Below are 16,545 nucleotides of genomic sequence, written 5' to 3'. Positions count from 1 at the left end.
AGTGTAGTCAATTGAAAGTAGTACATTTATTTTTCTTCTACTTCTATGAGTTTATTGGCAGTTCACAAACAAACTGAAAAGATGCATGGAATGTGTATTCTGAGTAAGCCAAGGTTGGTTAACTACTGCCATCTGCAGTGCTGGAATGTTTGCTCAGGAGTATAATTCATTGTCTGTTCCTTCTGAAGTCTCCCCCAGTTGCCTACCTTAAAATGGGCTTTGAGGAAAGTGAGAACTCTCCCTCTCTGATTGAAACCTCCACAGCCAAACTCTGCATTAAAAGTGAATAATAGTGGTTGAAAAATACAATAAATATAACCTAGAGCTTTACTTGGAAGGTGACTGGGTCGTTGATGCTGGGCAGGCAAAACTGCTTCAGGAAGCGGTCATCCTGGCTCCAGAAGAGGCGGATGTCAGGGATCCCGTACAGCACCATGGCCAGGCGCTCCATGCCCAGTCCAAATGCCCAGCCCATCTTGTTACTCACTCCCGCTGGAAAAAGGACACAATAGGAGATTAGAGCAGCTGTTCCCAGAACTTTTTGTAGTGGGGGAGGTTTGGTTATTAAACCACTAATTGGCCGACATCGGTTCATTTACTTGAATTCCATTTTTTTTTGGTGAGTCCAATGCACCGTTTCTCTAGAGAGAAATTAAATAATTAATGAGAAAAATCTGAGAAATCATGTCAAGAACTATTTGGGATGCTGAGCTGAAGGGTAGTTTTCATTAAGCCAATATTCAACCTAGTTCAGCGCAGAAATGTGTTAATTAACCACAATGACTATAATCCATTGTACCATTTTCCCCCAGCTCATAGACAGGAAGAGGCGGGCTCCCGAAGGGCGCAGCGTCAATACAGACCCGGGTACGATCCCAGACTGTGTCACAACCGGCCATGATCGGGAGTCCCACAGGGAGGCGCACAATTGTCCCAGCGTTGTCCGGGTTAAGGGAGGGTTTGGCCGGAGGGGCTTTACTATGCTCATCGCGCTCTAGCGACTCCTTGTGGTGGGCCGGGCGCCTGCAGACTGACCTCAGTTGTCAGTTGAATGGTGTTACCTCTGACACATTGGTGCGGCTGGCTTCCGGGTTAAGCGGGCAGTTAAGAAGCAAGAAAGAATGTAAGAGGCGAAGCAAGAAGTTTCACTCTCGACAAAAACTGTAGAAAATAAGCACAATGCGCTTCTATGGACTTATTTTGGACCTAAGCTTGAAGCCTTCCTTTCCGCCTTTGGGCCATTGACTCCCATTGTTATGGCGGAGACATGAGCATCTCGTCATTATATACAGATCTCTTGACAGATACACTTTTACGCCTGTTACGCTAGGTGAGATACACACAGACCATATAGACTGCATGAGAGAGGAATGTACACAACACAATGATGAGAGGGAGAGAGAGAGTTCGTGAAAGTATACCTTAACTACTTTGAACAACTAGTAAAATCATTTTGTCAGACAGCTCTGCAGCATACTTAGAAACGCTAGCTAAGAATGATGACTAAAGACTGTACAGCAACGTTTCCCAAACTTGATCTCTGGGACACCAAGGGGTGCACGTTTTGTTTATTGCCCTAACACTACACAGCTGATTCAAATGATCACAGCTTGAAGATTAGTGGATTATTTGAATTTGAACAGCTGTGTAGTGCTAGGGCAAAAAGTAAAACGTGCACCCCTTGCGGTCCCGAGGACCGAGTTTGGGAAACCCTGCGGTACAGTATGGGGAACACATAATGTTAGATGGCCTGGCTGGTTGACTGATACTGCCTGAGCAGAGATGAGATGATTACTTCAAGGAATTAAAAATAATAAAGTCATCAAATAAAAATGATTTCATAGTAATTTCCTGTTTTCTATTGATGTCTACCAAATGTGGACCTGATAAAATATTCCATTGTCTCTAAATGTTTTGGCAATTGAATGTTTTGGGAATTTCCATTTAAAAGCTCTAAAATCATTGTAACGTAATTATTTCATAATCCATTTCATGTTTAAAAATAATTGGAGAAACCGAACCGACCTCAAATAGCACTCATCGCTCAGCACTCCCTGTGATCCAACAATTATACGACACAGACATAATGAGGCACAAAGTATCAATACCTGAAGTGTTTTGAGCTAATTGTCTAGAGAAAATGAGTTCAACTCCAGCCTACACATTTTTATTGCAGACCAAACTATTCAAGGGCTTAATGAATAGTTGTTGATGAGACCCCAGGACATGACTTGAGAAGCCCCGGGGGAACTGGTCTAGCAACCAGGTGTTTGCAGGTACAATTCTGGACAGGAAACTGTATCATCTAGTGCATCACCTTAATGGAATGTCAATAAATCAATAACAAGTTGTTTTGATGTCGACTGTTCTCGGACAACCCCGGGATGAAAATGTCAATGAACTGCTTTAAGATGCGTCCTGCATTATTTTTATCAACCCATCCACTGGAGGACAAATATCGTTCGTTTTTTTACAACTTTTCTGCTACATATACATACATGTCACATTTACATTTGACATACATGGTACTTTTATATAAAGCAGTCACATAACAATAACACAATACCAAACACAAGCTCTTTAATCCCGCCCCTCAGCCACTCTCGGCCCATCCCACCTTTCACCATAGACCACCCTCGTTTGGCGTCCATGTGCCATATATTTTTCAAAACGCGCTGTGATGTTTTACATATTTTCCTTTCCTTTTTAAAATCGTATAGTATCCACAGATTGTGAGCTAAAGGTGCAAACCTTTCCTACGAGTATTATTAGATTATTTATTGACTGACTATGGCTTTCCAAATCACCCAGATGCATCCTGTATTGATGAACTCTCTTACAAGGCTAACTGAACACGCTTCCATACTTTTTCGGCTGAGGCTCTGTATATCTTACAAACCAAACAGACTAAGCGTGAGGAAGGGAAACTACCTTAAACATGGATTAATTAACATCCCAGGCCGACTTAAGCAGCGAACCAACTATTTTCCCAAAATAATAAAATCCGCAAAGACTAGATAACGTATTGTGTATTTATTCATCTTATATTGTTCACGATATTTACATGACAGAAACATCCTTCAAAAAAATGGTGCCCTGGGTGAGGATAATCCATTACAGCATTCAGATACGCATAAAAACCTAAAATGTGGTTGTCACACGACCACAGACCCTTCACCTCGATCACGTTCGGTAGAGCTAACATTCTTTCATTCTCAAAACAGAATCTGAACTTGTCCAATAGGAATGCTCATATTGTGTCGTCCTTCATCTAAATATCTTGGCAACCAGTTAGGCTAAATGACCGCAATAGGTTTTTTGACCTGCAATCACATTTCCACAATTGTGTCAATGGTAGAGGGCAGCAGCTGTCTTGTGAGTGACAGGGGAAGACTTTAGTTCAGCAGTGAAATCTGTCACAGGACAGGGCAGGATAGAGGGTGTTAACTTTACTCTGGTTGTAATAATTATTTGCTTGGTGACCCTCGTGACCCATAGATAGATGAAGGGAGTGCAAACAGCAAAGCTCCTCGTTTCTACTCCGATCTCGTACTTTTCCCTCGACAGATTCTGCTTTATATGGTAATGAGCGAGGGGAGCATGGAGGGTCAACGCTGACTGAGAAACACACGACTAAATCTTAACTTCATAAGGAGGAATCAAATCAGCATCTCTCCCTTCCTCCCTCATATACAAAGTGAAGACATTTACATGTAATGAGAATCAGTCATGGTTAAAAAAAAGATCTATTTTTTGTCTCTTTGTGACTGATTTCTACCTCAATCTCTTAGCTACTCCCGTTCGCACACAGTACATATGTAGTTGTGTATTACTGCAGTGCAATGTACAGGTGTTTAAAAATAATCATTGTGCTCACTGATCCGGGAGTGAGAGGCAGTGACACACAAAAAGATAAAAGAGGGACATAAAAAAATCCTGACAGCCGTTTGTGTGTGTGGCAGAGTTGAGCTGGCAGTCTTTGGCAGGGAGCGCTAACACTGCCACGGTTGCCAAGGATGTCCACAAAAGGATGGCACGATGACATACACAGCTATGACCTCAGCTGAAATACAGGGGGGGACAGGGCTGGAGGGGAGCGGGCTGTGTCTTACGAGGCCCAGCCCTCACTCCCCCTCACTCGCCGTACCACACAGTCCTGTGACGCCACCCCCTTTCTCTTAGCCAGTCACAGCGGGTGAGAGGGGTTGTGTTTGTGGTGACGAGAGTGTGGTGTCTGACAGTATATCCACCGTGTGGTGACATCAGTAGCTGCTGTGGCATCACCGCCTCCTCTCCTTTCATCCATTCATTTCTCCATCCTTTAAAAAATGATTCAACTGAAACGTGTCTTCCGCATTTAACCCAACCCCTCTGAATCAGGAGTGTAGCTGTCAGATGTAAAAAAAAACAAGCATGTTCAGGAGGCACCTGTGGCAGTTATGGCATGACCATCCTCAACTCTACCCATAGGACAGTAGGAGATATGGGAAGTGTGTATGTGGGTCTAGCAGTCAAATCACACACACACACACACACACACACACACACACACACACACANACACACACACACACACACACACACACACACACACACACACACACACACACACACACACACACACACACACACACACGCACACACGCACACACACACACGCACACACACACCCAACTGAGTGTGTTGATCCTTGTTTTCTATTCCTCTGGAGAGAAGCAGCACCATCTTTCCTACCATGGATCCATATGTGCATGGCAGCAGAAATGTCAGTTATGGATTCATGCCCCATGTTTCGCCATGTGACATTTTACCTGCAGATTTCAAGGGAGAAGTCGGATTGGGTGACCTAATTGCACTCTTCTAAATTCTGCCCGATAGTGGTAATTACATTTTTCATAATCTCGACTCATTAATGGCTCACTGCTGGCTTGGAAAACAGCTAATTTACTACAAATGACCATACAAAGTATTAAACACAATACAGCATGATCAAGAAAGACATACTGGGCCTCCTGAGTGGCGCAGTGGTCTAAGGCACTGCATCACAGTGCTAGCTGTGCCACTAGAGATCCTGGTTCGAGTCCAGGCTCTGTCGCAGTCGGCCGGGAGACCCATGGGGTGCCGCACGTTCGAACCTTCGCAAATACGGTGGTGTAACTCCTATTTATTACTATCCACCCAAATTATCCATATTTTTTCCCCATACTTTGTAACTCTATGGACAGACTGCAATCCACCTTTCGGTAGGTTAAAATAGCCACTGTCACTAGCCGCTAACGTCAGCATTTACGAACCAAATCTTTAATTTAGGTGAACTATCCCTTTATACACTCGGTGAAATTAGCGTGTCGGGTTATTAATTAAGCCATTACGTCTCAATTAGCTTAACATGGCTGATCAGGGATGACTGTTGGGTCCCCCAGGCTGCAGCTGCCAGGGGATGCAGGGCCCATGTTCTCACAGTGACATGTTCATTAACACTCCCTCACTACTTCATATCAGGAAGCCAATTCACAAACAGATTCGTATGGAGCAACAACAAAAATTCCTATATGAACATAACACAGTTAACTCAGTCTGTTTGTCTGGTCTGTTTGACATGTCATTATTTTGTCATCTTTGTATATTTGAGGTTGTAGTGTCCGTTTACTCAGGATATTGATCCAGTATGTGGATTCTGGATAGTGCAGACAAAAATATTTTTGTCAGGTTCCCTTAGTTGCACGCAGAAGTGAAAAGGGTGATATCGCTCTACTGCAGTATTTTCTATCAGCACACTGTTTACAACCGGGAAACTAGGCAAGCCCGGCTCATTATTCAACACAAAGCTACAGTTAATGAGGTGCGAGGAAAAAGAGGCAGTCGCTGAACACACCGAGAACAGAAATATTGATGAGCGTTAAACTCCCATTCCGTTGTGGTGCTGTGAGAGGTAGCCACGCCATATCCACACCCTCACCTTACAAAGGTCCAATGCAGCCGATTTTTATCTCAATATCAAATCAATTCTGGGTAACAATTAAGTACCGTACTGTGATTGTTTAAACAAAATTAAACAAAAATAGGTGGTTCTTAGCAAAGAGCAATTTCTATGCAAGAATTTTGCTAGGACTGTTTGGGAGTAGGGAGGGTAAAACTAGCTGTTTTTTGGAACTCTTTCATATTGGTCTATAAACGAATTAACTCACACAACAGGCTGAAATGTCAGGCGGTCTTTTCAAACGTCTCTCACACTAAAAAGGGCATTATCCTAATTTTCACCATTTCACAGTATTATTCCAACCACACCGCCTGTCCTCCAGGACATCTACAGCACCTGGTGTCACAAGAAGGCCAAGAAGATCATCAAGGACCTTAGCCACCCGAGCCACTGCCTGTTCACCCTGATACCATCTAGAAGGCGGAGACAGTAATGGTGCATCAAAACTGGGACTGAGAGATAGAAGCTGTTTTTCCATCTCCAGGCCAGAAGACTGTTAAATAGTCACCACTAGCCAGCTATCACCTGGTACTCTACCCTGCACCTTAGAGACAGCTGCCCTATGTACATCGTCATTGAACACTGATCACTTTAATAATGTTTACATTTGGTTTTACCCACTTCATAGGTATATACTGTATTTTACACAAGGCTCATCCTATATAACTACTGCTGTACACACCTTTTCTATTCACACTTATTTATTTTGGGGTATGTGTGTATTGTTTTGTATTGTTAGGTATTACTGCAAAAATGTGTAAGTGTCCAATAACTTTTGATTTGATTTCATTCCTAGTGTGGGCATATATATAAAACACATACAATCACATGTTTGACTGCACCGGGTCTTTAAGTCATGTAGTCAGCCTGGAACGCAACCGTTGGCTTGTAAAAGCAAACAGCTGACCCTCATGAACTCATTAAGGGTGTGGCTAGCAGCTCAATCAGCCACCATTCCATTATCAGCTGCTATTTCCCTCACTCAGAGGAGAGGACTGGAGGCAGTGAGCAGGTAGCTGACTCAAAAGGCTCTGCACTAGAAACCTAGCCTGGTCTGTGGCAGCACACCTCCCCAACGTCTAGACCCCGAATCTTGTATTTTGTCTTGTATTCGCTTTGGTGTAAAAAAAAAAGCTGCTTCCTCTGCAATCAGTATGTATTCCGATACCTACTTGAACTGAACCCCTCCCACCCTAGATTTGGCATAATATCTAGCACTGGCTTAAGAGTATCCATATATCACTTTGGTGGAGATGATGAAGAATCTTAGGATGCAACTTGCCAAACATTGTGAATTAATATACAATTTAAATTCAGAAAGTCTAATACGAGAATGGAAAATTACTTCAATGGGTCTTTAAAATGGGACCCAATGCTGATATTAACTGTTTATTTAGGCATTCAATAACATTTCCTTTTGGAGTTTATCCCCAGTGGAACAATTGGATAACCCCTTAACCGAACCCTCTCTCTAGCTAGAAGAACACTTGTGATAATCTCACAGCAACAACTTTACAGGACGACTATCTTGCCCTGTCCAATCGTCTCCTCCGTGTCACAATATCGATCCCCTTTATCTTTTTTCACGGAACCCTCACAAACGAATCACCCTACATGTTTATGTCTACCTTCTTCTCGGTCTCCCAGAGAGAGAGAGAGAGGGTAATTAACAGATTGCTAATTCAATTAAGTGATTTCATTCAACATCTTGGTTTTGTTGAATTAGAAATCTGAAGCCCGGGGTCAACTTGTTTCTGCACATTTGCATGCGACTTAAATTAATATCAACCATAAACAAGTCTTGATAATTTGATCATAACAAACACTGCTCCTCTGTTTCGTATTATGACCCAAAAATATAATTGTTTTAATTGATGTTGAGATGTCGTAATAAAGAGCTGCCCAACCCTGTTCCTGGAGAGTTACCCTCCTGAAGGTTTTTGCTCCAACCCCAGTAGTAACTAACCTGACTCAGTTTACTAACAAGCTAATTATTAGAATCAGGTGCACTAGATTAGGGTTGGAGAGAGAACCTTCAGGATGGTATCACTCCAGGAACAGGTATCACTCCAGGAACAGGGTTGGCCAGGCCTGTCTTAATACCTTGAGATTGAAGTTGAAATAATTTTAGAATAAAGCTGAAACTTCAAGAATAAAGTAACTCACAACAGGCTTGCAAGAGCTATTTTCTCTCCCACCATGGCAAATGATATGAACAAGCAAACAATAGGGAAAATGTAGAGCTTAAAACAGCTTTGCCAAGGTAGACAGAGGTGCCTCTACCTTCCAGTCACCCTATGTTCCTCAACGGTATGCCAACTGGCTGGTCAAAAGCAGCTATTACTAGTACAAAGAAAACACCTACAATGAGTATCCTAAACATTCACATTTTGCAAGCATTAGCCAACATAGAATCAGCGTTGTCACTTACTGGAGTACCTGTCTAAACTACCGGTCAAAAGTTTTAGAGCACCTACTCATTCAAGGGTTTTTCTTTATTTTTACTATTTTCTACATTGTAGAATAATAGTGAAGACGCCAAAACTATGAAATAACACATATGGAATCATGTAGTAACCAAAAACAAGTGTTTAACAAATCAAAATCTATTTTAGAATCTTCAAATAGCCACCCTTTGCCTTGACAGGTTTGCATACTCTTGGCATTCTCTCAACCAGCTTCATGAGGAATGTTTTTCCAACAGTCTTGAAAGAGTTCCCACATATGCTAAGCACTTGTTGGCTGCTTTTCCTTCACTCTGTGTCCCGACTCATCCCTAACCATCTCAATTGGGTTGAGGTCGGGGGATTGTGGAGGCCAGGTCATCTGATGCAGCACTCCATCACTCTCCCTCTTGGTAAAATAGCCCTTATACAGCCTGGTGTGTTGGGTCATTGTCCTGTTGAAAAACAAATGATAGTCCCACTAAGCGCAAACCAGTATGATGGCGTATCGCTGCAGAATGCTGTGGTAGCCATGCTGGTTAAGTGTGCATTGAATTCAAATTTTTTACATTTTTATTTTATTTATTTCACCTTTATTTAACCAGGTAGGGAGAGAACAAGTTCTCAGTTACAATTGCGACCTGGCCAAGATAAAGCAAAGCAGTTCGACACAAACAACAACACAGAGTTACACATGGAGTAAAACAAACATACAGTCAATAATACAGTAGAAAAATAAGTCTATATACAATGTGAGCAAATGAGGTGAATTAAGGGAGGTAAAGGCAAAAAAAAAAAAAAAGGCCATGGTGGCGAAGTAAATACAATATAGCAAGTAAAACACTGGAATGGTAGATTTGCAGTGGAAGAATGTGCAAAGTAGAGATAGAAATAATGGGGTGCAAAGGAGCAAAATAAATAAATACAGTAGGGGGCACCAGCAAAGCACCCCACACCACACACATGCGGAGATCATCCGTTCACCCACACCGCATCTCACAAAGACACGGCGGGTTGGAACCAAAAATCTCCAATTTGGACTCCACACCAAAGGACACATTTCCACCGGTCTAATGTCCATTGCTTGTGTTTCTTGGCCCAAGCAAGTCTCTTCTTATTATTTTTGTCCTTTAGTAGTGTTATTTTTGCAGCAATTCGACCATGAAGGCCTGATTCAGAGTCTCATCTGAACAGTTGATGTTGAGATGTGTCTGTTACTTGAACTCTGTGAAGCATTTATTTGGGCTGCATTTTCTGAGGCTGGTATCTCTAATGAACTTATCCTCTGCAGCAGAGGTACCGCTGGGTCTTCCATTCCTGTGGCGGTCCTCATGAGAGCCAGTTTCATCATAGCGCTTGATGGTTTTTGCGACTGCACTTGAAGAAACGTTCAAAGTTCTTGAAATGTTCCATATTGACTGACCTTCATGTCTTAAAGTAATGATGGACTGTCAATACTCTTTGTTTATTTGAGCTGTTCTTGCCATAATATGGACTTGATCTTTTACCAAATAGGGCTATCTTCTGTATAGCCCCTACCTTGTGACAACTGATTGGCTCAAACGCATTAAGGAAAGAAATAACACAAATTTACTTTTAAGAAGGCACACCTGTTAATTGAAATCAATTCCAGGTGACTACCTCATGAAGCTGGTTGAGAGAATGCCAAGAGTGTGCACAAAGCTGTCATCAAGGCAAAGGGTGGCTATTTGAAGAATCTCAAATACAAAATATATGTTGATATGTTTAACACTTTTTTGGTTACTACATGATCCCATATATGTTATTTCATAGTTTTGATGTCTTCACTATTATTCTACAATGTAGAAAATAGTAAAAATAAAGAAAAATCCTTGAATGAGTAGGTGTTCTAAAACGTTTGACCAGTAGTGTATGCTAGCAGCCAGACCAGCTGCTAATTTTACAATATAATTTTTATCTAACGTATCTCCTAAATGAGAAAGAAACGGGTTAGCACTGAAATATAACTGGATGAAGATGGGAGAGATTGACTGTACAATACATCATTATAATGTATGTGGAACAACAACTACACGGGACACAGTGATTGACTTTCACTTTGATTGCAATCCTGATTGATTTCCATTCAGGCTGCAGGGGTGGTGCATGGAGCGGTGGGTTGTAAACCACCAACATTACTGCACCAAGTAAATGTTGAAGGGACATTACAACCACTGCTACATAGACAAATAATGAATGGTAGCAATGACCAATAGTACTGATCTGAATACTCCCTGCCCCATTCTGATCACCACAACACCAACACATTTAAAAAGTGGTTTAACAAGGTTGAGGGATATATATTTCCGGAATAGTCTGAGATGAGCCAGTGGAAAAGGGGGAAAAACTAGTGTGTATATAAACAATCTAAAGTTCCTTACTCTCCTTGACATTATACTGTCATCTGTGCTGCTGCTGATGTGAAAGAACTGGAAAAGGTATCAAATACAGTCAGAGTCTCTGCATCAATTGTGTTTGAGCTTTTGGTGGGACAGGATTGGAGGGCAAGAGGGGACTTGTTATTAGGGCTCCGATGTGAATAACTCTACATATATGAGATTTTTACTCCACAAATGCCCTTTCGAAGCTCCCTTAGGGCCACATTTTCCTCTGGGCGCGAAGCAACACATGGCTTGGTGGATTTTTTTTTTTAGCTTGATGGGATTTGATAACCAGCTCAGCCTCAATATATTTAGCACGATTCAAATACTACCCAGCTGGCCCAATTTGGCACATGAAGTCTTGATTACGTAATTTCCTGGTTGTGTACGGGGTTTTTTGGTTGAGAAGACATCATACATTTTTTGGACAACAGGGAAATAAGTCATTTTGGAAGTTTTTCTGGTTGCTAAAAAGATTAAAACATATCCAGCCCATATACAACGTGACCATGATGTCATAAAGACGGCATTGTAATCAGTTTTGCCCGCTGGGCAAATCACTGTATCATTGAATTCTCACTCGATATCATCTCTCTCTCTTTGCCCTCACCTGGGCTTCCGATAAAATGTCTAAGGCCATGTCAAGGCCATGTCCCTTCCAGTTGCTGCTGCAGACTTGGTGGAACAGCACATTTCCCTGCAGAAAAGGCTTTTTACAAATCCCCTAAAATGGATTAACACAGTGACAGCTCTTGTCCCATATCCCCCTCTCATTAACGAAAGCCTGGACAAAGGAACAAGCTGCGACGGCCACGTAGCCGAAGTGAGTAAGGGAAAAGTGTAGTTGCTGTGGTGTCGCCGCTCCTCCGTTCCGTCTCCTCCTCCTTCTTCTCCTTGTATATGTTCGCCACCCGTGTTATAATTTGCATCCTTGTCTCTCACACTCCCACGTGGCTTCCCCGCCCACCGCATCGTGGGGAAAACAAATTAGCATACATAAACCGATCAATTAACAATGCCATGACAACCACAAAACCAGCGTTTTGGCGGACAACAGGCATGCCATGCCCCCGCACATCTCTTACTCCAGCTTGGTAAAACCACAATGCACAACTGCTGTGTACTCGTTAAATATAATTGCTTCACTCAGGTATACATTTGCATGTCTTCATTAGCTTCGGTTCCTATCTCGTAGCAAACAAACATCAGTGTTAGTGAAACACACTAACACAGTTTCACTTAGACACACACACACACACACACAGACACATCTCCTTCACAGTTCGAAGCAGGCTATATGTCTGAATGACTGTCAGGTGATACGACACGTGTTACCATGCAGCAGCACACTGTGCCTTATCAGTGTATTTTCTTTCTATAGATTCTACCCCTCCCTCCCCCACTCTCCACCTCTCCACATATCAAGCAGTCTTTCCCTGACTCACTGACTCACCAGTTTCAAAATACAAGTATTTGTTTGCTGAGCAGAGCCTCGTGACCGACACGATTTTTTACAAACAACTTTCTACAAGCCGAGAGCTTGTCTCCTTTCCCAGAGTGCTTTGTTCCCTGTCTGTCGATTCCCTCTGGGACGGACAAGGCCCTATGCTTGGGAAGGTTGCCAGACGCCATCCTTTCTTCACTTCATCCTTCCTTCACTCTGCCTCTTCCTCTCTGGTGTGACTCACACATTTCAGTTAGTGGCGGGCCGGGCGCAGTGCACGCTGACACAGTCGCCAGGTTACGGTGTTTCCTCCGACACATCGGTGTGGCTGGCTTCCGGGTTAAGTGGGCATTGGGTCAAGAAGCAGTGCGGCTTGGTTGGGTTGTGTTTCGGAGGACACACGGCTCTCGCCCTTCGACTCTCCCGAGTCAATACGGGAGTAGCAGCAATGAGACAAGACTGTAACTACCAATTGGATACCACGAAATTGGGGAGAAAAGGGGGTCAAAGAAAAAAAAGTTTTGTCAAAATCGGGCCAGTGCTGTCAGATATCACATGACTACGTGACTACACGCTAGAGAAAGGAATGAACAAGAGAGAGGAGATGGAAACGCACGGAGGTGAGATATTCTGCAGCTAAATGTAACGTGTCAGCCTATTAATTATGAAAATATTTTAAAAAATGCCCTATTACTAGGCTATTCATATACAAATTCACTATAACTGTAGGCTTAGCCGCCCTGCACAGTCGATGAACCAACAGCATCGCCTAGGCCTACACGTTCTCTCACAGACTCATGAATAGACGGTTTGGAGCGTAGCATAAGGCAACCAGTCAAAGGTGATTACTAGAATTTGTTTAATTTTGGAGTATGTACGAAAGACATCTTAAATCTTTCTATTATTTTTTTTGTGCGTAATATTCGGTAGTCTATGTATTGTATAAGGGCACAATCATTATTTTAATTCAGGGTTTTTTACAGGCTTGGGCTCATAGGCCTACTTATATGCGCAAACTGTAATATGTACAGTGTTCACACATAAAATTATACAAATATATCCATTCAATAGAAAACAATAGTCCAAACCCATTGTCTCTACCATATACAGTGGGGCAAAAAAGTATTTAGTCAGCCACCAATTGTGCAAGTTCTCCCACTTAAAAAGATGAGAGAGGCCTGTAATTTTCATCATCGGTACACTTCAACTATGACAGACAAAATTAGAAAAAAAAWTCCAGAAAATCACATTGTAGGATTTTTTATGAATTTATTTGCAAATTATGGTGGAAAATAAGTATTTGGTCACCTACAAACAAGTAAGATTTCTGGCTCTCACAGACCTGTAACTTCTTCTTTAAGAGGCTCCTCTGTCCTCCACTCGTTACCTGTATTAATGGCACCTGTTTGAACTTGTTATCAGTATAAAAGACACCTGTCCACAACCTCAAACAGTCACACTCCAAACTCCACTATGGCCAAGACCAAAGAGCTGTCAAAGGACACCAGAAACAAAATTGTAGACCTGCACCAGGCTGGGAAGACTGAATCTGCAATAGGTAAATAGCTTGGTTTGAAGAAATCAACTGTGMGAGCAATTATTAGGAAATGGAAGACATACAASACCACTGATAATCTCCCTCYATCTGGGGCTCCACGCAAGATCTCACCCCGTGGGGTCAAAATGATCACAAGAACGGTGAGCAAAAATCCCAGAACCACACGGGGGGACCTAGTGAATGACCTGCAGAGAGCTGGGACCAAAGTAACAAAGCCTACCATCAGTAACACACTACGCCGCCAGGGACTCAAATCCTGCAGTGCCAGACGTGTCCCCCTGCTTAAGCCAGTACATGTCCAGGCCCGTCTGAAGTTTGCTYGAGYGCATTTGGATGATCCAGAAGAAGATTGGGAGAATGTCATATGGTCAGTTGAAACCAAAATATAACTTTTTGGTAAAAACTCAACTCGTCGTGTTTGGAGGACAAAGAATGCTGAGTTGCATCCAAAGAACACCATACCTACTGTGAAGCATGGGGGTGGAAACATCATGCTTTGGGGCTGTTTTTCTGCAAAGGGTCCAGGACGACTGATCCGTGTAAAGAAAAGAATGAATGGGGCCATGTTTCATGAGATTTTGAGTGAAATCCTCCTTCCATCAGCAAGGGCATTGAAGATGAAACGTGGCTGGGTCTTTCAGCATGACAATGATACCAAACACACCGCACGGGCAACGAAGGAGTGGCTTCGTAAGAAGCATTTCAAGGTCCTGGAGTGGCCTAGCCAGTCTCCAGATCTCAACCCCATAGAAAATCTTTGYAGGGAGTTGAAAGTCCGTGTTGCCCAGCAACAGTCCCAAAACATCACTGCTCTAGAGGAGATCTGCATGGAGGAATGGGCCAAAATACCAGCAACAGTGTGTGAAAACCTTGTGAAGACTTACAGAAAACGTTTGACCTCTGTCATTGCCAACAAAGGGTATATAACAAAGTATTGAGAAACTTTTTTTATTGACCAAATACTTATTTTCCACCATCATTTGCAAATAAATTAATTAAAAATCCTACAATGTGATTTTCTGGATTTTTTTCCCTCATTTTGTCTGTCATAGTTGAAGTGTACCTATGATGAAAATTACAGGCCTCTCTCATCTTTTTAAGTGGGAGAACTTGCACAATTGGTGGCTGACTAAATACTTTTTTGCCCCACTGTATGGTTAAAAAGTTACTGAGAATTTACTCAGAGAATTTAGCATGTTTAGAGCGAACAGAATGTCATCACAGGCTTGATCAAAAAGTGGTCACTTAAGTGATAATGCCCGAGAAACCGGTGTTTGACGATATATTGTCACGGGTGTTGATAGGCCCGAGACAAAGTCGATGGCCAGCAAACTGTGCCAATATATCCTCCAAAACACTGGCTTCAAGGGCATTATCACTTTTATACAACGGGTTTCCAACATGTTCAAATAATGATTGACATATTTTCATTAAAAACGTTATTTTAATTAATTTATTCATACTATTTCATCCTTACACAAGATATAGTCCCGACACAAATCTAGGGATGCTAGTCGTTCAGTCGTGTTTTTGTTCTGCATCTATGGACGCAACCCAGTCGTTCATTCTAAATGTTCCATTGCCATACTGGCTTGCAACGTTCTTATCCCTTGCTTGCTAGTTAGCCAACTGCGGCTAACTTACAGTCACGTCAAAAAGTGAAGCCAGAATAACAACAAAGTAGCTGCATTTGCATTTGTTTAAGCTGTTTTATAGTGACATTTATTTGGATACATCCATAACAATAAACTGATGAGGTGCGAAACTTAAATCCATTTTACCTCATTTCTGCCAGCACGTTAAATGTGCAACCAGAGGGGAAAACAACTCTAGACCACATTTAGTCCACACAGAGATACGTACAATGCTCTCCCTCTTTGTTTATTATAGTCACTTTAATACCTCTACCTTCATGTACACATTACCTCAATTACCTCGACTAACCGGTGCCCCCCCGCACATTGACTCTGTAGCCTCGCTATTACTTATATTTTTTACTTAACACTTATTTTTCTTAAAACTGCATTGTTGGTTAAAGGCTTGTAAGTAAGCATTTCACTGTATGGTCTACAACTGTTGTATTCGGCGCATGTGACAAATACAATTTGATATCGCCTGGCATTGAAAATCTGCTCACTCGTCAGGACACTGTTGTTGGAACTGGCGAACAACACAGCTACAGTAACCTAATAACTTCAAAGTTAGCTGGAAAGACTGCAAATTAGCTTAGTTTAGTTTGACCTTTTCTCCCACAAAAATATTGGGGTATATAGTTGAAGTCCGAATTTTACATACACCTTAGCCAAATACATTTAAACTCAGTTTTTCACAATTCCTGACATTTAATCCTAGTAAAAATACCCTGTCTTAGGTCAGTTAGGATCACCACTTTCTTTTAAGAATAAGAATAATAGTAGAGAGAATGATTTATTTCAGTGTTTATTTCTTTCATCACATTCCCAGTGGATCAGAAGTTTACATACACTCAATTAGTATTTGGTAGCATTGCCTTTAAATTGTTTAACTTGGACGTGTCGGTAGGCCTTCCACAAGCTTCCACAATAAGTTGGGTGAATTTTGGCCCATTTCTCCTGACAAGCTGGTGTAACTGAGTCAGGTTTGTAGGCCTCCTTGCTGCACCACCGCTTTTCAGTTTGCAAAATTTTCTACAAGATTGAGGTCAGGCTTTGTGATGGCACTCCAATACCTTGACTTTG

The 16,545-nt window shown here is 42.1% G+C and overlaps 1 protein-coding gene across 2 annotated transcripts in view; it reads right to left on the bottom strand.

Annotated features, from left to right (window-relative positions):
* LOC111973141 (phenylalanyl-tRNA synthetase 2, mitochondrial) overlaps positions 1 to 16,545 on the bottom strand; it is a 127,580-nt gene that overhangs the window by 57,024 nt on the left and 54,011 nt on the right. For both annotated transcript variants that reach the window (XM_024000391.2, XM_024000390.2), the window contains exon 6: positions 332 to 492. In XM_024000391.2, coding sequence (XP_023856159.1) covers positions 332 to 492 — 161 coding nt within the window. The remainder of the gene's footprint in view (positions 1 to 331; positions 493 to 16,545) is intronic.

Source organism: Salvelinus sp. IW2-2015, linkage group LG14 (genome assembly GCF_002910315.2).
Source record: "Salvelinus sp. IW2-2015 linkage group LG14, ASM291031v2, whole genome shotgun sequence".
Taxonomy (NCBI): domain Eukaryota; kingdom Metazoa; phylum Chordata; class Actinopteri; order Salmoniformes; family Salmonidae; genus Salvelinus; species Salvelinus sp. IW2-2015.
This window is presented reverse-complemented; position numbering and strand designations above follow the sequence as displayed.